This window comes from Electrona antarctica (assembly GCF_951216825.1).
Source record: "Electrona antarctica genome assembly, chromosome: 1".
Lineage (NCBI taxonomy): Eukaryota > Metazoa > Chordata > Actinopteri > Myctophiformes > Myctophidae > Electrona > Electrona antarctica.
The window spans coordinates 16,876,747-16,896,006 of record NC_136806.1 but is presented as its reverse complement, the minus strand read 5'-3'; the positions used below and the strand labels follow the sequence as shown (position 1 = coordinate 16,896,006).

Below are 19,260 nucleotides of genomic sequence, written 5' to 3'. Positions count from 1 at the left end.
TTTATATATTTACTATAATAAATATAAATTATTAAAAATAAAAAAAACATAAACATTACAAATAAATGTATGTATTTATTTATTATCCACAGAGAAATGCATCCAGGGCTACAAATCGAGTCCAGAGAGAGCTTTAAATTCATGCAGCAGCAGCCAGGGTTATAAGCCGAGTCCAGAGCTTTCCATCGATGAGCAAACATGGCGGATGACAAGGTGAATCCTGCTGTGTTGTTTTGACTTTTAAACTGGTCAAATTAAATTAATTTCACGTGTCTTGTCAGATGACAGTATCGTTACCAGATTCCTCAGCTTCGGCTCTGTGGAAGATGTTTGGAATTAACGTTACACTTGACCCAGAACATACGTTTTAGTCTAGACGAAATGTCGTTTTGAAAAGCAGTCTCTGGGAACTGTAAACTCGTGCTTTTTGGGGGTTTTTTTCTCTTCCAAGAAAATGGGGAATCAGAAGGTGGATGAGGAACTTGATCAAATATATATTTTTATTTTATTTATATATCATTGCCCTGTAATGTCATTCATGTCGAATGTCATGTTTTTATGTTCTGTGTGGACCCCAGGAAGATTAGCTGCTGCTATGCACCAGCTAATGGGGATCCTAATAAAACTCTAAACGTTAGCTATATATCTTTGCAGTGATTGTATGTCTATGATTGTATCAGGCAGTGATCGTATCAGACCCATTCACATTTAAATCATTGTTTTTAGGATCCTCTGAAACAGCTGAAGGATCTGGCCCTGCTTAAGAATCAGTTGGAGGAGATTCAGAAGAGAGTGGAGGAGGAGGTTTCTGTGGGAATTCCTCAGGTAGGTTGGTGTTTGTTAAGTTGTTAACAGTGATATCATTTACATTATACCATTGAAATGTGTCTTGAAATGTATTTTTTCAAGAGTGATCTGACCAAAAGAGCAGCATAAACATTGTTACAACAACACTGTAAGTTGTATTTTTGATATCATAGTTAAATCAAGAATGAGTTATTTTTATGATGATTTGCAATTTGTCAGAATTGATGTGGCACAGTGATGCAGATCAATCTAAAATGCAAAGCAAACAAAGAACGTATTCAATACGCAAGGCTTTGTGTTGGGAACATTTTAATATGGCTCTGAGTTACAAACATTATTTAAACGTGTTCATGTCTTTGTGTAAACTTCTGTCTGTACGTACCATGCAGCATGACATTTATTGAGAATTTTAAATTCATAACTGTCTTATAAGACGCATAAACAATACCATCCCAAATACAACTGTCACACTACAACCAAGTGCACACAGTATTATTGCAGTTTCAATCAATACAGGCTAGTAAAAAAAAACCCTGGTACAACAGGTTTTATTTAGTCGACACACTTTCTCAATCCTTCAAAATGGACTTTAATCCCCCCCAAAGTAAACCGCTCTGACAATTTCACGTCCTAATTCTGTTCTTTGTTGAACAACACCTGTGAGAGTGCAGGTTTACCACCAGATGATGCAGGCTTTAACCCATTCAGGCCTGACGTCGAAATTAAAAAAAAAAAAAAGTTTTCTAAATCATGACAATTTTCAGAAAGATTTGAGGCACATTTTAACGATTTTTCAAAAATAGCAGACCTACAAGTTCATAGCGCGCCACTCGGTGGCGCGCTATGAGCTTGTAGATCTGCTATTTTTCAATAGCTAAATTATAACAATGTTTAAAACACCAAAAGGGGTTCCCGCCCAAAATGGGTTAATGGTTAATGTGGTTAAACGCTAACGTGACATGGATGCGTTCCAGGTCTCAATGGATTAAAGTTGATTAGATTTTTGATCAGTGTTAAGCCCTAACCAAACCAAACCAAAGGGTCGAGACGGTTTTAGCGTTGTCCCTGCGGTGTGATATGTCTTGTTGCACGTTGACCCACGTTGACCCTAGTGATTCAACGCATGGAATTCAATGGCTCAAACCACACCAAAGGGTCGAGACGGTTTTAGCGTTGTCCCTGCGGTGTGATATGTCTTGTTGCACGTTGACCCACGTTGACCCTAGTGATTCAACGCATGGAATTCAATGGCTCAAACCACACCAAAGGGTCGAGACGGTTTTAGCGTTAACTCCTTGCAACCGTTTGGACCCAAGGAGTTGCATGGTGACCCTTTGGTGTGGTTAGGGCTTTAAACTTCAAGGTGTGCAGCAGTTCACTGTCTTGGAGCACTGATCAGTTTACAAATACTTGAGTTAGTTTCTTGCTTGTAAACCGTGTGGTAGCGCGCGTGTGGTAGCGCACTTGTGTGTGCGCTTGTGCGCACACAAGGACTCCCAGAATTATCTGCATTTAGCTGCGGACCCCCCATCTGAACATGTTGTTCCAGGGACCCCCCCAGAAGCAAAGATTTGAGTTAAAAACGTTATATATATAAGATTTGCGCCACATTTTCACGATTTTTCAAACATAGCAGACCTACAAGCTCGTAGCACGGCGTGATTTTTCAATAGCTAAAGTGTAACATAATGCTTAAAACGCCAAAAGGGGTTCCCGCCCAGAATGGGTTGAATAAACATTTCAAATGTGTGTGTTTCAGGGCGGCTCTGTGTTGGGGTCTCCATTCCTGAAGGGGTGTCTGGCTGGTTATATGGTCGCCAAGTTCCGTTCTTCTGCCGTCGCAGGAGTTCTGCTGGGAACGATGACTGGCCTGTATGTGGCACAGAACTATCAAGTGCCCAACATTGAAAGGACCATAAAAGACTTCTTCAACAACTTCAAAAAAGGACCAAAGTAAATCTGGGAATGACTGCTAGCCTTCATCTTTCATCTTTTTTTGCAACTGCTGCTCTTTACTGAAGCTCTAAACCTTGGAAGTCTTGTGAAAACTGGAATTTGGTTATCGTGATTTTACTGGAATTGTATTTTGGGTGTCAAAATGAAAGACTGGATTGTTTCTATTTGATTTGTTTTCCTTCTGGTTGTCAATGTTAAAAATGCATATAAGATACCAGACTTTGTGCCTATAAGATCTAAATATTATTGTTCAGAGATTTGACTACTTGCGTTGTCATAATCTAAACCTGTTCAACTTTGAATCAAGGATGTAACAACCTGCAAATGCTTCATATTTTCCTACTATTCAGCTTAATCATGCCTATTGAAAGAATTGTATATCAAAGCTTTATATTTGAAATGTTACAATTTCACTTGAAATAGCGGTGCTATGAATATTTACGAGTTGCTTTTCTTTTGTTGCACTATGATGTTCACTGATTTATTGAGCTGCTAAGATTCACGGCTTACCCAGAATGATTGTTGTCCCGAATGTGGGGCTCAGTTCCCCAGCGAGACGCAGGAGACTGTGGCTGGATGGCCTCAACTGGACATTCCTCCTGGGGCTGATGGTGCTCATCTATGGCTCCCATGCGCCACTCATTGCTCTCACCAAGGTGGATTCCGTAGTCCCGTTCAGCCCCTCTTCTTGCGTCGTCATGATCGAGTTAGTCAAGCTGCTGATCTCGCTGGCCACCCTTCTCCTAAACGGGGACGTGACTTCGCAGTGCATTCGATCGTCCCCGGGCCTCGTGGCCCCCTACGCCGTCCCCGCCGTCCTCTACGCTCTCAACAACAACCTGGTGGTTCTCATGCAGGCTTACATGGACCCCAGTTCATACCAAGTCCTTAGCAACCTGAAGATCGCCTTTACCGCCCTCCTCTATTCCCTCTGCCTGGGTAAGAGACTTCGAGGCATTCAGTGGTTGTCCCTGGGGCTCCTCATGGCGGCTGGGGTGTGCCACAGTTTCAGCAGCCTGGACCTCGAGGACCTCGAGCGGGGCGGCGGCGACGGCACCAGTCTTTACGTCACGGCCTGGGGCCTTTTCTTGGTGACGACGTACTGCTTCGTGTCGGGGCTGGCGGCCGTCTACACAGAGAAGGTGCTGAAGAGCCAGCGACTGCCCCTTAGCCTCCAGAACATTTACCTGTACGCGTTCGGCATGGCCATCAACGGGCTCTCCTATCTGTCCAGCGCAGGGGGCGACCAGCGCTTTCTGGAGGGCTACTCGGCTCTCGTGTGGGTCATCATCGCGGGGCAGGCGGCCAACGGGCTGATGATGTCGGTGGTGCTGAAGCACGGCAGCGGAATCACCCGGCTGTTTGTCATCTCCTGCTCCATGCTGGTCAATGTGCTGTTGTCCTGGGCTACGTTAGGGCTGCAGATCACTCCTCTGTTCGTCTTGTCAGTTTGTATGATTGCTCTGGCAGCATACATGTATTATAGGTAGTAAACCATCCCACTTATCCCGTACATGCCCCTGACTAGTTGCTGGTGGAAGCACCTGGAAGACTGCCGGAAGTACAATTATAACTCAATGGCTCGAGTGAGCGGAAGTTAAGCCCGGACCTCAAATGTCCGTCCACCTCCATGGAAGTGCTGCAGTTCCTCTTTTCGCCAGTAGGTAGTGGCAGCTTCAACGTTGGATAGCCTTACTGGGGGCTTGTGTACAACCCAGTTTTCTCCACTTTATTTTTTGTTTTGCTTATTGTATTTTTCTAGTTTTATTTACTTTTGCATTTCCTTTTGAAATTGTCATTTTATTTGCAATGGTCTCACATTTCCGCTCCGACATATCAACGTCCACACGTTTGTTCACAAACATTATTTAAATATGAATTGCCTTATTTTAGTCAGCCTACATTAAATGTGAACAATCTCAGTTTTACAAGTTAAAGAAAGCCGCAATGTGTATTTCTTGTCCTACCCGGGATTCAAACCTGTTTCTGGGAGACCAAATTTCTACCATTGTTCCTTAAGATAATTCTCCCTTCAGAAGTGGAGACATGGGTGGGAGTCCAATTTTCTGGTACTGCATCGTCTATATTCCTCACTCAAATGTTTTCCAAAACATTTTTGAGAGCAATGTTTAGCTGCAAATGACATTGTGTGGTGTGTGCGTTTTCATGGCTGTCGTGTTGGAATCAAGCGGCTGCAGGCCTGCAGCCAGGTGCTCCGAGGGTTTGATTAGGCAGCGGTCTGTTATCAAGAAATAACACACCGCTGAATTCTGTGATTGATTGATCAGAATCAAGCATTCAACCAAGCCATGTAATTAATTATGTTGACATACACCATTATACTGGTGTATAATCTGGGGTAAGGGTAATGGTTGATATGGCTGCCCTGTTCCAATTCAAGAAGTGTTAGTGTTTAAAGTATCAATAAATATATTCTCAAAAATGTATGTTTCAAAGTTTTATTCGTCATGATGTACAGTAAGCATCAAATTATCGTTGTCATTGTTGTTGGGATAACAGTTCAGCCTTGTGGTCGCCTTGTACAGCCAGAGCATCCTTTAACTCTCCCAGGGCTATAAAAGAAAGGGGTGAGGAGAATTATGATCATGTATATTAATTAAATTATTGTAAATTCATTTATTTTACAGACAGAGGTTGGTGTGGTTCGTTAGAGGCACCAGAGGTTGGTGTATGGTCGCCAAGTTCCGTTCTTCTGCCGTCGCAGGAGTTCTGCTGGGAACGATGACTGGCCTGTATGTGGCACAGAACTATCAAGTGCCCAACATTGAAAGGACCATAAAAGACTTCTTCAACAACTTCAAAAAAGGACCAAAGTAAATCTGGGAATGACTGCTAGCCTTCATCTTCCATTTCAACTATGGTGCAACTGCTGCTCTTTACTGAAGCTCTAAACCTTGGAAGTCTTGTGAAGACTGGAATTTGGTTATCGTGATTTTACTGGAATTGTATTTTGGGTGTCAAAATGAAAGACTGGATTGTTTCTATTTGATTTGTTTTCCTTCTGGTTGTCAATGTTAAAAATGCATATAAGGTACCAGACTTTGTGCCTATAAGATCTACATATTATTGTTCAGAGATTTGACTACTTGCGTTGTCATAATCTAAACCTGTTCAACTTTGAATCAAGGATGTAACAACCTGCAAATGCTTCATATTTTCCTACTATTCAGCTTAATCATGCCTATTGAAAGAATTGTATATCAAAGCTTTATATTTGAAATGTTACAATTTCACTTGAAATAGCGGTGCTATGAATATTTACGAGTTGCTTTTCATTTGTTGCACTATGATGTTCACTGATTTATTGAGCTGCTAGATTCACGGCTTACCCAGAATGATTGTTGTCCCGAATGTGGGGCTCAGTTCCCCAGCGAGACGCAGGAGACTGTGGCTGGATGGCCTCAACTGGACATTCCTCCTGGGGCTGATGGTGCTCATCTATGGCTCCCATGCGCCACTCATTGCTCTCACCAAGGTGGATTCCGTAGTCCCGTTCAGCCCCTCTTCTTGCGTCGTCATGATCGAGTTAGTCAAGCTGCTGATCTCGCTGGCCACCCTTCTCCTAAACGGGGACGTGACTTCGCAGTGCATTCGATCGTACATCATTTAAATATGAATTGCCTTATTTTAGTCAGCCTACATTAAATGTGAACAATTTCAGTTTTACAAGTTAAAGCCGCAATGTGTATTTCTTGTCCTACCCGGGATTCAAACCGGTTTCTGGGAGACCAAATTTCTACCATTGTTCCTTAAGATAATTCTCCCTTCAGAAGTGGAGACATGGGTGGGAGTCCAATTTTCTGGTACTGCATTGTCTATATTCCTCACTCAAATGTTTTCCAAAACATTTTTGAGAGCAATGTTTAGCTGCAAATGACATTGTGTGTGTGCGTTTTCATGGCTGTCATGTTGGAAACAGCAGTACATCAAGCGGCTGCAGGCCTGCAGCCAGGTGCTCCGAGGGTTTGATTAGGCAGCGGTCTGTTATCAAGAAATAACACACCGCTGAATTCTGCGATTGATTGATCAGAATCAAGCATTCAACCAAGCCATGTAATAAATTATGTTGACATACACCATTATACTGGTGTATAATCTGGGGTAAGGGTAATGGTTGATATGGCTGCCCTGTTCCAATTAAAGAAGTGTTAGTGTTTAAAGTATCAATAAATATATTCTCAAATGTATGTTTCAAAGTTTTATTCGTCATGACGTACAGTAAGCATCAAATTATCGTTGTCATTGTTGTTGGGATAACAGTTCAGCCTTGTGGTCGCCTTGTACAGCCAGAGCATCCTTTAACTCTCCCAGGGCTATAAAAGAAAGGGGTGAGGAGAATTATGACCATGTATATTAATTAAATTATTGTAAATTCATTTATTTTACAGACAGAGGTTGGTGTGGTTCGTTAGAGGCACCAGAGGTTGGTGTGGTTTGTTAGAGGCACCAGAGGTTGGTGTGTTTTGTTAGAGGCACCTAATGGGTCTGGTAGGTATTGTATTTCTCTGAGTTTACAACAAAAGCAATGCTTTTGCAGCCAAGTATCTCTGTGACAGTGTTGTTTCCACACTAGCATATCGAGGGACGAGTACAGGGCATACAGTATTAAATTGGAGCCAGAAAATGTATGTGTTTTCTGACTTCCGTATATGAGACTGTCCCTGTCCATAACTATAGCCAATAACACAGTAGATAGATCCAAGAAATACTCCTAATCCATAGGTCCTGCTTAGGCCTGTCACAATTATTACATAATCGTCTAATCGCAATTATTTTGTCATAATTGTCATCGTTTCCATGTTGAAAAAAAGATGAAATAGTAGCTCTACAAGCTTACAACATGATCTATTTTGCGCAATGTGTGTTTGTTGTTTCTAGTGCATGCGGTGCAGGCTGACCCGCACGCAGTTGTTTGTTGTCGGACTGTAGCTGCTGGTTCTGTGCAGACAGGTAGGGTGACCTGTACGGAGCTGTTTGTTGTCGGCCTGTAGCGTCTGGTTTGGGGCAGACAGGTAGACAATAGGCTACTGACCTGTACGGAGGTGTTTGTTGTCGGCCTGTAGCTGCTGGTTCTGGGCAGACAGGTAGACGGCGTCCTGGACGGCCTCCAACAGCACGGCTCTGTACCGGCCCTCCGACAGCCTCCTCTGCTCCTCACTTACCTGACGAAACACTCGGAACACCTGGTGTGGAACACAGGTAAAACTTGTAAAATGGTAAATGGTGCATTTATATAGCGCCTTTATCCAACGTGCTTTACATAGATTGTGCATTACATTCACCCATTCACACACACATTCGTACACCGATGGCGGCAGAAACCATGCAAGGCACCAACCAGCACATCAGGAGCAATTAGGGGTTCAGTGTCTTGCTCAAGGACACTTCGACATTAACTCTGGGGGAGCCCGGGTTCGAACTGGCAACCTTGCGGTTACCATCCAGCCACTCTACCCCCTGAGCCACCGCCGCCCTCTAAAAGGTAGTCGACTTTCCGTCATAGTTTTAGTCGAGATGTGCACTGCTTCAAACCAGTCCCTATCACACATCACAGGGTGAACTGGGTGTACTGCCAACCAAGCCATACCTGCAGGCTCTCTTGCCTCAGACAGTGTAACTCCTCCTGGTGTCTCCGGTACTGATCTTCCAGGTCCTTCTCAGCCTGCAGACCATCAGAGCCCAGAGCCTCCATCTGCAGGACCAGAACCAGTCTCTCTCTGGTCAGCACCACCAGCTCCCTCTGGTGGCCTTCCTCCACCTGATGGGACACAATAGAGTGACTAAAGTGTTTCTGGGGGCCTTCCTCCACCTGACACGACAACACAATACTGTTTCAGCTTCCCAAAATGACACTGACACGTTTCGTTGACTATTAAAAACCATGACTAAGTCACGATGAATAGGACTAGCAACTAACTAACTAATAAGATTAAATATATTGGCAATTTTGTAAACAAATACAAATCACACCTGTGTGAACTGACGGGTGCAACTGTACTTGTATTAATTTGTGTAGTTACTGTAGTCTGTACTGTACCGTACAGTGTACTGTAACTAGACTCAAATGTTAGGTAGGGGGGCTAGTGAGGAGAGATCCAATAGCGATGGCAGCAACGCATTGTGAGCTTGTAGATCACCTATTTTCAGCATGCAACCACAAAATCATGCATCAGATGAAGGCCCATCAAAATAAATTTTGTCGACAAAATCAACTGTATATGTAGTCAACTAAAAACTAGATAAAAAATTCAGATCATCTGAAATGTGACTCAAATATGACGAATATTTGGGGCAGGCCCGTCTAGAGTTTAAATGGACAGGTATCAGTCAAAAGGGAGACATCGAAGAGGAAGGATGGATGGGGAAGGATCAACATATAGTATGGAATGTCAAAACAGGTTCTGACATAGGCCAGTCAATCTAAGATTTGACCCAAAAGAAGTACTGTAATTGTTCCGTGTGAAGTGAGGGGCGCTCTTATCTTATCTTATCATACATCATCATGCATCATCTCATACTGGCCAATCAGAATGATTTGCTCGTTTACATATGACGTACATTTTCCCATCAATGGCATTTAATGTTTTGATGTTTAATTTACGTCATATTTAGCGGACATTTGACCTAATTTCTCTGTTCATTGTCAATGGCAAATATTGAGACGTGTGGGGACAGAAGCTGTTTATAGAAGGGGCTAGTGCCAAGTGGCAAAACAAATCAAATTTTAATTATGCTTTAAGAAGCATGTAATGTGTCAAACTAGGCGGGTTTCATAATTCTGAATCCATTCCAAGCATTCGTTTTGCACGAAAAACACTCCTTGGGCTAAAAACGGCCATAGCCTCTTGCCCAAATGTGCCCAAATGTGATGAGGTCAGCACATTTAGGCACATGGCTATGGCCTAATTTAGCCCAATCTGATCCCTGATTTACTATCATCCCTGATGATTTCATAGTGATGTTGTCAGTCATAGTGATGTCACGAGACCTGGGCACAATATATGGGGGCTTTCCCCATGTATGGGGATTGTGAGTGACGTGATGTGGCGTGACGTGACGTGACAAAAAACACAAGGTTCGCATTTATTCAAAAGACTATTACTAAATTAAATGAATGAAAATTTGCTGCCAAAATCAACAGTGCACTGATGTAGAATAAATGTGATGTGTATGAAGTGGTACCTGTTCCTGTGACAGCTCATTCTCCATCCTGTCCACCTCTTCTTGAATTAATTTCTCATGATCCTGCTTCATTTGCCTCCTCCGCTCTTTGGCTTTGCTGTATTCTGACTGAGACTAATTGTTATATATCATAACAAATTAGAAGAGGAAATACAGGACAATTAGTAAAAAGTATAAGTGAGTGTGTGTGTGTGTGTGTGTGTGTGTGTGCGCGTGCGTGCGTGCGTGCGTGCGTGCGTGCGTGCGTGCGTCAATTTGATTTATTTTCATTAGCATGAGTTACAATTTTGATTGCATTATGTACACATCATCTTTAGCAAGGTTGAATTTAAGAAAACGGGATGAAAGAAAGAAAAATAACAGGGGGGGACATTTTCTTAAGCCCTGTCATTCTTTGTGCGTTATAAAATAGCTCATCTGCTGTAAAAGCTCATAATAACATGTCGCATCACGTTGTGAGCTTGTGGATTTGCTATTTTCACAATTTTTTGAATATGAAAAGCAGAGGCATGGACCTCCAGCCTGATTTACCTGTTGTGAGAGGTCAGATTTCTCTGTGGCGAAGTCATGTTTTGACATTTCCTCTCTGAGAGCCTCCCTAAGCTGCTGAATTCTGGCTACTCTCTCCTGGACCTTCTCCACACTGCCCTTTCCCTCTGTAGAGAGATAGAAGACCATCAGCTCAAACACTTCCAAAAAACTGTTGCTCTCAGCCCTATTCTGCCCTACAAAGCCAAAGTGCAGTAACTACAGTGGGGGGAATTGTCTGATAATGGGTTTAAAAGTGTTTCAACTGGTCAGCTAAATTAGATATCAGCAAATAAGTGATATTGCACTGATTGTACTTGAGGTAATTGTTTATCTCCGCCAAAATCACGAAGGCCTAATTTGACCTTTGGGACACCCAAATAAGTCGGTGTGTCCAAAAATGTAGTTACTGCACATTGGCCTTGTAAAGTTGTAGGGCAGTATTATATTATACTTAGAATGTTCAATAGATAATTTCTACAAGCTCACAATAATGCGTCTCATTGTGATGTATCATGAGCTTGTAGCTCTGTTCTGTTCGGCTAGCTCAGAATAGGGAAGCCAGGGTGAAAGTGACTAATTTCCACAAAGCCACGCACCTCTGATGTGGTCTTGCATTTCCCGTCTCAGTTGTTCCTCTAAATATTTCATCCTGTCTGAGGTCTCTCTGTCAATGCTGTGATCACCAGGTGCTGTGCATCCCTGCCGAAATCAATAGCAATACACATCACATCATTATGGCTGGGCATTATGGCTGGGCGGGCACTGCACTCTGAATTGGGGGCAGATTAAACGATGCAGTCTACCATTCATTGTCAATGGAAGCCAGCGAACATGACGTTGCAAAGGCGCAACGATGCATGTAGAGCTGCCCCAAATCAACTCACAACGCGTCTTTGCATCGTTTCATCTGCCCGTGTGAACGCACCAACTGAGTCCAAAGGCAATTTGGCTGCAAAATCCAAACAATGTAGATAATAATAACACACCATTATTCTGTCTTTTATCTTCTCCGCCTTGTCCCTCCTCTTCTCCCATGACTGGTCTTTCACTATCTGCTGGGGGAGATCATATCACACAATGACTGGTCTTTCACTATCTGCTGGGGGAGATCATATCACACAATGACTGGTCTTTTCACTAACTGCTGGGGGAGATCAGATCACACAATGCACTTCAGCAATAACACCAAGCTGTTGTTTCACAGATGTAGAATATGGATGGAGCCATAGACATATATAAAGGCTAGATGGCGCAAGGCGGAGTCTCCGGTGTCGTTCACCGGCGGCCATCTTCCTACAGTGAACTTTTCTGCTATGGTACAGTAGCTGCATGGTGATCAGCTCAAACAAAAAATACTCTTAACTGGCTGAAATCTTAACGTATTTACAAACGGGTTGGTTTATTACAAACGTTATCAATTTGGCTATTATTCAGGATGGTTATCTGCTTAATGTTAGTTTTATATGAAAGTCCATTATAAGTATGCAGTATTATACAACATTTATAACAAACCAAACACTTTGAAAAAAGTACAAGTACATGCCCCACAGACACAATGTTATGAGTGGGCGAACTACCAGTAGCAAGATGGCCACCATGTGTCGACGTCGCTCCTCATTGGCCAGCAGCGTGGGCAAGCCATCTAGCCTTTCTTATATATGGATGGAGCCATGTACCGTATGTGTTCAGGAAATGACCTGGAGATTGCTGATCAGCTCCGCCAGCCGATGGGTGTTGTTGTTCTGCACACCGCCTTCCACACCCTGAGACATTTCCCTTCTGAGCTCCGAGATGTTCTTTCGAATCTCCATCTCGGTCGACCTCGGACACCAGCGGGTGTGGTTCGTTTTAGTCACGAAACCTCTCACCCTCTGGGCCAAGTCCAGGCCAGAGGGGACCTCGTCCAAAACACCTGGGGATTGATGCGAGAAAGAGAGAGGTCAAATCAATTGTGTTCCTCATTGGTGGATTCGGAGCGAATGTGTTGGAGGAGGGAGGGGTGGTTGGTGCGTTATTTGACCTCTGACCTTGTGGTTGAATGCAGCAGAGGAACACCGTCTTGCTGTTTCCATTTAAGGCATCCATCAAGAGGAAGGGGAGGAGCTTGTCGCTAGTCGTGGCTCCCGATTGGATGTGGTCCAGTACTTTTACTAGCGGAGAGACACTGCGGAGGGCAGTGTGGTGGAAAAAGCACTCAAATGTTTTACTTAAGTAAAAGTATCAATACTGCAATGTAGAAATACTCTGTTACAAGTAGAAGTCTGGAATTTGAAATGTACTTGAGTAAAAGTACAGAAGTATTGGCATCAAAGTCTGCATAAAGTACTCATTATGCAGACTGTCTCATTTCAAGATTTCAAATGTATACACATTTTTTGAAAATAGCTGATCTGCTAGCTCACAATGCATCGCATTGTGTGAACAGATCAGCTATTTTCAGCTTGTTGATTGTCTATTTTCAAATGGCAGAAATGTATATCGGGCTGAAGTGGGAAATGCATGTTTTCTTTTAATAATAATAATCAAAATCTGCAAAGTAACTTGTAACTAAAGTTTTCAAATACATTTAGTGGAGTATTGGACATTGGAAATACTAAGTAAGGTTCTCACACCCACCTTGCTGTATGCTATAGGCCTATTTGTTCTCCACATTTGACCGATCTCTTGGAGCGGTGAGCTCAGTACAGTACAGTACAGTACAAGTAAATGTACTTTCCATCACTGAGATTAGATCTAGATTAGATAGTTTACCCTGTATATAGTATATACCTGTATGTTGGATACTTATACATAGAACTGACCCTCTGAGGTCAGTCTTGCTGGCTCCACCAGCCAGGCTGAACATCTGTAGTCTGACGTGATGATAGAACTCAGCATCTGCTTCTTCTCCGTCGATCCTCCACTCAACAGCTACCGAGAACAGGGAGGTACACCTGAGAGAGAGATTAAGATAGATAGATAGATAGATAGATAGATAGATTGAGGCATGAATGAGGCATGGAGAGCAGAGTCAAACACCATACACCCACAGCAGTGTTGATTTCGTCAACTAGCCTATACCCTTTTTCACTGATGGCAACTTGATAAAAATTAAATAAAATCTAAACTCTGATGACTAAATGGTAAATGGTGCATTTATATAGCGCCTTTATCCAAGGTGCTTTACATAGATTGTGCATTACATTCACCCAGTCACACACACATTCATACACCGATTGCGGCGGAAGCCATGTAAGGTACCAACCAGCACATCGGGAGCAATGTGGGGTTCAGTGTCTTGCCCAAGGACACTTCGACATGTAGACAGGAGATTCGAACCGCCGACCCATGGATCATTGGACGACCTGCTCTACCTCTTGAGCCACAGTCGCCCCTAAAACGTGACTAAAACGTGCCTAACTAATGCCTGCGTTGTCTTTCATTGATCTAATAAGTGGCGTAGTGGTATACCTGCTGAAGAGAATGCCTGCGTTGTCTCTCATTGTTTGTGTGCCTTTTTCATACAGCAAAAAGGCCTCCTCTGCCGAGCACACGGACGCCTCACACAACCCTCCAACAACACTGAGGAAAACAAACGCTTACATTCCATTTCAAATATCACTTGCCGTTTTGTGTTGCACCTACAAAATGTCTGATGTGATTAATATTGTGTAAACCCTCTACAGTTAGTTAAGTATTAATTAGTTGTTCAGTGTGGGCTTTGTAGTACTTGGTCCACACCCTGGCCTCCAAATATCGTTGCAGAAAATTGCAGATCTACAAGCTCACGACACACTGTGCTTAGAGTTATACAATTTATAATTTAGGCATTTAGCAGATACTCTTAATCCAGAGAACATGGCGATACATCATATACATAAAGACTAGTTATCATGAATCATACGTAAGATAAGGACATAACAGTGGAATATCTATATAATGAAACATGTGCATACTAGTGCTATGTCTACATAAAATGCTATCTAAGTTACATAAATTGAGCCTTTGCATTCGGGTCGTTGGGCTAGGGCGAGTGCTACGGCAGTGGGTTTTCAGACTATGGCGAAAGATTGGGAGTGAGGCTATCATTTCTGGGGGCTTGGTGCTGTGACACGTTTGTGAGCTTGTAGATCTGCCATTTTCAGCAAATGTTCTTACACACCATCCAAGGACCGGGTGGCACACCGGCTTCAGAGCTTGTCTCCCTGAGTTCAGGACATCCACAGCGGTGTTATCTGGGTAGAACTACCAACACAGCAACAGACAGCAGGACATTAGGATGATACTGTATATATGAACAGAACAGAGGCTATAGTAACAACAGGACATACCTGAACACAAGACACGGTGCTCAACAATTCTCCTTTCACCGCAGATGATATATGACCGAACAAACTTGTCAAAACCTAAGACAAAGTTGCCACTTGTTAGTAGTAGTAAGTAGATAGTAATATAACGGTCAATGGAAGCTACTGCTGGTGAGACTGCAGTTTGAGGTTTGTTGTATCCCACCTGTTTGATGATATCGTGGTCTATTTGGAAGCCGTCTTTCCCTGTCCTGGGATTCCCACCAATCAACAGTGTTCCATTGTAACCGTTGGAAATGGTCTCAATGAGGGTCTGGAGGAACCCAGGGTGAATTGTCTGTGGATTTAGATTCAAAGTCAGGTCATATTTCCACCAACAACATATATATTTTTTAAATATAGCCTTACATTGTAGCTACACAGGCCTACCTGTATGTTGTCTTCTAGAGTTATAACTTGATCAAACGAGAAAGATCTTCTTTCCTAGTTAAAAAACACACTATTAGATCCATGCAGTGTCTTCTAGAGACAGACTGCATTCATTTTGAGGTGATGATACCAGACAGTTAAACTGATATTGTACCACTACCTCTTCATTTCCAGATTTGTAGTCCAGACTCTTTCTGTCTTCACCAACAATGAGACAATTTGCACCCTCTGTGTCTGTTTTAACAAGATAAAGACACGGTCGGTATACTCTCTGGAGATGAACATACCCATAAACCAGCACTTCAACTTATTTACATTGACATTTTGGTCCCTTTCTTTACCTGGGATTAGCACAACCCCCACCGTAACTCTGTGATCTCCTTCAGATATGCTCTGCATCAGGTCAGGTGAAAATAAAGTCATATGGAAGAAATAGGCGTTATTATGCAACAAGAAAAACTCCACAATGGCTTTGCAGGAGACTGGTTTCTTTAAAAAAAAGATCCTCCAGCTAAACCCTATTGACGGTTCCAAAATCTCGCCTTATTACAAAAGGCGACCGGGCCTTTGCTGTACGGGCCCCTCGGCTGTGGAACTCACTGCCTGAGGATCTTAGGCTGACAAACTCAGTATCCTCTTTTAAATCACAGTTAAAAACTCACCTTTATTGCACAGCCTTTTTATGAAATGTCTTAATTGTGTTTACATGTTTTTTGTTTTATTCTTATTGTATTTGTACTGCTATTATTATATGTAAAGCACTTTGTAAACTTGTTTTTGGAAAGGTGCTATATAAATAAAGTTATTATTAAAATCCATACTCCATACTGTACTTATTCTCATCACAAACTAATCCGTTCTCCATTTGCGTGGCAAACCGTTGTACATTTGGTATAGTACTTACTAGGTCGCATCCCTCTTTAACAGGAGGAGATGATAAATGGTATAGTACTTACTAGGTCGCATCCCTCTTTAACAGGAGGAGATGATAAATGTTTGGTATAGTACTTACTAGGTCGCATCCCTCTTTAACAGGAGGAGATGATAAATGGTATAGTACTTACTAGGTCACATCCCTCTTTAACAGGAGGAGATGATAAATGGTATAGTACTTACTAGGTCGCATCCCTCTTTAACAGTAGGAGATGATAAATGGTATAGTACTTACTAGGTCGCATCCCTCTTTAACAGTAGGAGATGATAAATGGTATAGTACTTACTAGGTCGCATCCCTCTTTAACAGGAGGAGATGATAAATGGTATAGTACTTACTAGGTCGCATCCCTCTTTAACAGGAGGAGATGATAAATGTTATAGTACTTACTAGGTCGCATCCCTCTTTAACAGGAGGAGATGATAAATGGTATAGTACTTACTAGGTCGCATCCCTCTTTAACAGGAGGAGATGATAAATGGTATAGTACTTACTAGGTCGCATCCCTCTTTAACAGGAGGAGATGATAAATGGTATAGTACTTACTAGGTCGCATCCCTCTTTAACAGGAGGAGATGATAAATCCTAGTGGGCCGGTGGGATCTGCTTAAATTGATCCGAGTTGTGTTTATCATATATTTGCATGTTGTCTGCAGTTATAAATGGATCAATAGAAAGAACCTGGAAAAAGGAAGAAGCTCATGCATTTAAACATTGGCTTGAAATGACTAGTACACTTCACCTTGAGAGAATAATTCTTAACGGAGACAATTTGATAAGGTCTGGCTGCCCCTCCTCCGTTACTTGAATAGAATCACCTGATGGACAGGATACCATTGATGTGGTTGACTGTACTGTCATCATCATCTCAAGTGTTGTTGTTTCCCATGACAGCATTTCATCTTGCTACTTTATTTAATGCATTACTGCTCAGTGTCACTGAGCAGTAATGGGTGGGAGGGATTGAGGCTTTCTTTTTGTCTGTCTTATTTGTTCCGCCCTTTTGCTTTCACAGACAGACAGACAGACAGACAGACAGACAGACAGACAGACAGACAGACAGACAGACAGAAAAAAACATGCCACATTAGCCATGAATGCATAAGACTGAATTGATTTGAGGTGATGAATAACATGCAGCTTAACTGACATTTTACCTCTTCCTTTCCAGATTTGTCATCCACACTCTTTCTGTCTTCTTCGCCAACAATGAGACCATCTGTACCCTCTGTGTCTGTTAACAAGATAAAGACACAGTACTCTCTGGAGATGAACATACATGCCAGAAGTATGTATGTTTGGTCCCTTCTTTACCTGGGATTAGTTCAACCTCCACTGTAACTCTCTGGTCTTCATCAGATATGCTCTGCACAGATGAAAACCAAGCCATACAGAAGAAATTGATGTTAAAAAAGCCCTACAAACTATGATGGCTTAATTTGCATGAGACAGTTCCTTCAAATTATTACTTAACTCCTCTCATCGCAAATAAATAATAATAGGCCTCTATGTTCCCCATTTGCGTTGCTGTCTCAGTCGTACATTACTCACACAGTAGAGTACTTAGTACAGTATATCAGAGCCTTACGGTTACCCTTATCGGTGCATCCGTTTTAACAGAGGAAGAGAATATGTTTCCAGTGCTTCATGTGAACTGCCGCTATAGGCCGATTAGGATCTGCTTAAATTGATCTGAGTTGTGTTTGCCTGCATATTGTCTAGATTTATATTATTAGAGACATACCATATATTAGAGACATGTACTAGATACTGCATTTATTTGAGGTGATGAATACATGCAGCTAAATTGATATTTTACCGCTTCCTTTCCAGATTTGTCATCCACACTCTTTCGGTCTTCTTCGCCAACAACTAAACCATCTGTACCCTCTGTTAACAAGATAAAGACACAGTAATAAGGCTGCACGATAGTAGAAAAGCATGCGATTCGATAATGTTGTTGAATAGCCTACCACCTCGATAACAATTTGACTCACGATAAGTTCAATAGATAAAAAAGATATATTAATTCAATATGTACAGTAAAACAAATATCTAGCCTAACAAAAGGCAATATAATGCATATGCGTCTGAACTTTGACTTTCAGTTGCATTATTGCACATAGCCTGCATGCAACAATAATATTAGGCCTGCTGCCATTCAGGATGGAAAAATAAAATTGTCCTTTTTTATTTGGGGAGTAGTATTTCCATGAGGGACTACAGTGGGAAGTACTTGATAATATTAACAGAAAACCTTCAGTTGAGTGGGGCGGGGAGGAGCAGCTTTATTTATACTTCGATGAGTTCGATCTCCACTCCATGGTGCTTTTCAGATGGGATTCCTCAATTGGCAAATAGACATAATATGCCATTTATTTACCTCGATAAATGCCGTCTCTCGCGATATGTATACCTCACATGATGATACTTCAATGAACGTGCATTTTCAATATATCTTACAGCCTTATATTACACAGTACTCTCTGGAGATGAACATACATGTACACAGAAACCAGCACATCAAAGTATTTACTTGCACATGTGGTCCCTTCTTTACCTGGGATTAGTTCACCTCCTTCTGTTACTCTGTGATCTCCCTTAGATACGCTCTGTACAGATGAAAACCAAATACAGAAGTAATTGGTTATACAAAGAAAGAAAAGCCCATACAACCCACAATGGCTTTACATTACACTTCCTTCTCGTAGGCTACAGCATAGCGATATCGTACTTACCGGTGCATCCATCTTAACAGAGGAAGAGCTTTGTTTACTGTGGTGTTCATGAGAACCACTGCTATACAGTAGGCCATTAGGCTCCGCTTACACCGTTCTGAATAATTAATATGTCAGACAGACCACACTTTCACTGGTCTGGCCAGAGAAAGCCTGTTTGGAAGAGCAACATGAAGTTCATAACATACTGTACTAGGGCTTGCGAACAAGAAGGCACTGGAGCAGCTCAGACGATTTAGGCCCTTATTTTATTATAACAGGGTGCAGAAGATGTAATTAAGTAAGGGCCTAAATCGTCTGAGCTGCTCCAGTGCCTTCTTGTTCGCATGTTATCTGTCCTGCTCCTGAGATGCACCAGACTGGCCTGCCATAGGCT

General features: G+C 42.2%; 3 protein-coding genes across 6 annotated transcripts; 2 read left to right on the top strand and 1 right to left on the bottom strand.

Moving 5' to 3' along the window:
* Positions 1 to 95: 95 nt before the first annotated feature.
* LOC306925737 (SLC35A4 upstream microprotein-like) lies at positions 96 to 6,967 on the top strand. 2 transcript variants are annotated; one of them, XM_079504770.1, is made up of 4 exons: positions 96 to 213; positions 727 to 825; positions 2,567 to 2,760; positions 5,412 to 6,967. In XM_079504770.1, the coding sequence occupies exons 1-4, from the start codon at positions 199 to 201 to the stop codon at positions 5,599 to 5,601; spliced, it is 498 nt and encodes a 165-aa protein (XP_079360896.1). In that variant the 5' UTR covers positions 96 to 198; the 3' UTR covers positions 5,602 to 6,967. The 2 variants fall into 2 exon arrangements, with proteins under 2 accessions (XP_079360896.1, XP_079360897.1); XM_079504771.1 differs by lacking the exon at positions 96 to 213 and adding an exon at positions 224 to 469.
* LOC306925729 (putative UDP-sugar transporter protein SLC35A4) lies at positions 2,766 to 4,630 on the top strand. Its single transcript, XM_079504757.1, has one exon. It carries the CDS (start codon positions 3,279 to 3,281, stop codon positions 4,251 to 4,253), a length of 975 nt encoding a protein of 324 aa, XP_079360883.1. The 5' UTR covers positions 2,766 to 3,278; the 3' UTR covers positions 4,254 to 4,630.
* A 2-nt stretch (positions 6,968 to 6,969) lies between the features above and the next one.
* On the bottom strand, positions 6,970 to 18,983 carry LOC306925713 (kinesin-like protein klp-19). Of its 3 annotated transcripts, XM_079504728.1 has the most exons (22): positions 18,885 to 18,983; positions 18,707 to 18,758; positions 17,966 to 18,036; positions 17,461 to 17,512; positions 17,304 to 17,380; positions 15,554 to 15,605; positions 15,373 to 15,446; positions 15,213 to 15,266; positions 14,989 to 15,120; positions 14,808 to 14,882; positions 14,639 to 14,721; positions 13,948 to 14,058; positions 13,299 to 13,430; positions 12,525 to 12,661; positions 12,195 to 12,409; positions 11,484 to 11,549; positions 11,094 to 11,196; positions 10,498 to 10,622; positions 9,967 to 10,080; positions 8,372 to 8,542; positions 7,817 to 7,967; positions 6,970 to 7,097 (listed from the first exon to the last, which is right to left on the bottom strand). In XM_079504728.1, exons 1-22 carry the CDS (start codon positions 18,894 to 18,896, stop codon positions 7,024 to 7,026), a joined length of 2,133 nt encoding a protein of 710 aa, XP_079360854.1. In that variant the 5' UTR covers positions 18,897 to 18,983; the 3' UTR covers positions 6,970 to 7,023. The 3 variants fall into 3 exon arrangements, with proteins under 3 accessions (XP_079360854.1, XP_079360855.1, XP_079360856.1); XM_079504729.1 differs by lacking the exons at positions 15,373 to 15,446; positions 15,554 to 15,605; XM_079504730.1 differs by lacking the exons at positions 17,304 to 17,380; positions 17,461 to 17,512; positions 17,966 to 18,036; positions 18,707 to 18,758; positions 18,885 to 18,983 and having other exon boundaries at positions 15,213 to 15,261; positions 15,554 to 15,588.
* Between the last annotated feature and the right edge of the window lie 277 nt (positions 18,984 to 19,260).

Coding starts and splice junctions, on each gene's coding strand:
- LOC306925729 (XM_079504757.1), top strand. CDS start 3,279: ATGATTGTTGTCCCGAATGTGGGGCTCAGTTCCCCAGCGAGACGCAGG.
- LOC306925713 (XM_079504728.1), bottom strand. Junction 14,059..14,638: donor TGCCACCCGGTCCTTGGATG/GTGTGTAAGAAC, acceptor TGTTTTCCTCAG/TGTTGTTGGAGGGTTGTGTG. Junction 10,623..11,093: donor AATGCAAGACCACATCAGAG/GTGCGTGGCTTT, acceptor ATCTCTCTACAG/AGGGAAAGGGCAGTGTGGAG.
- LOC306925737 (XM_079504770.1), top strand. Junction 826..2,566: donor TTTCTGTGGGAATTCCTCAG/GTAGGTTGGTGT, acceptor TGTGTGTTTCAG/GGCGGCTCTGTGTTGGGGTC. Junction 2,761..5,411: donor AACTTCAAAAAAGGACCAAA/GTAAATCTGGGA, acceptor TTTATTTTACAG/ACAGAGGTTGGTGTGGTTCG.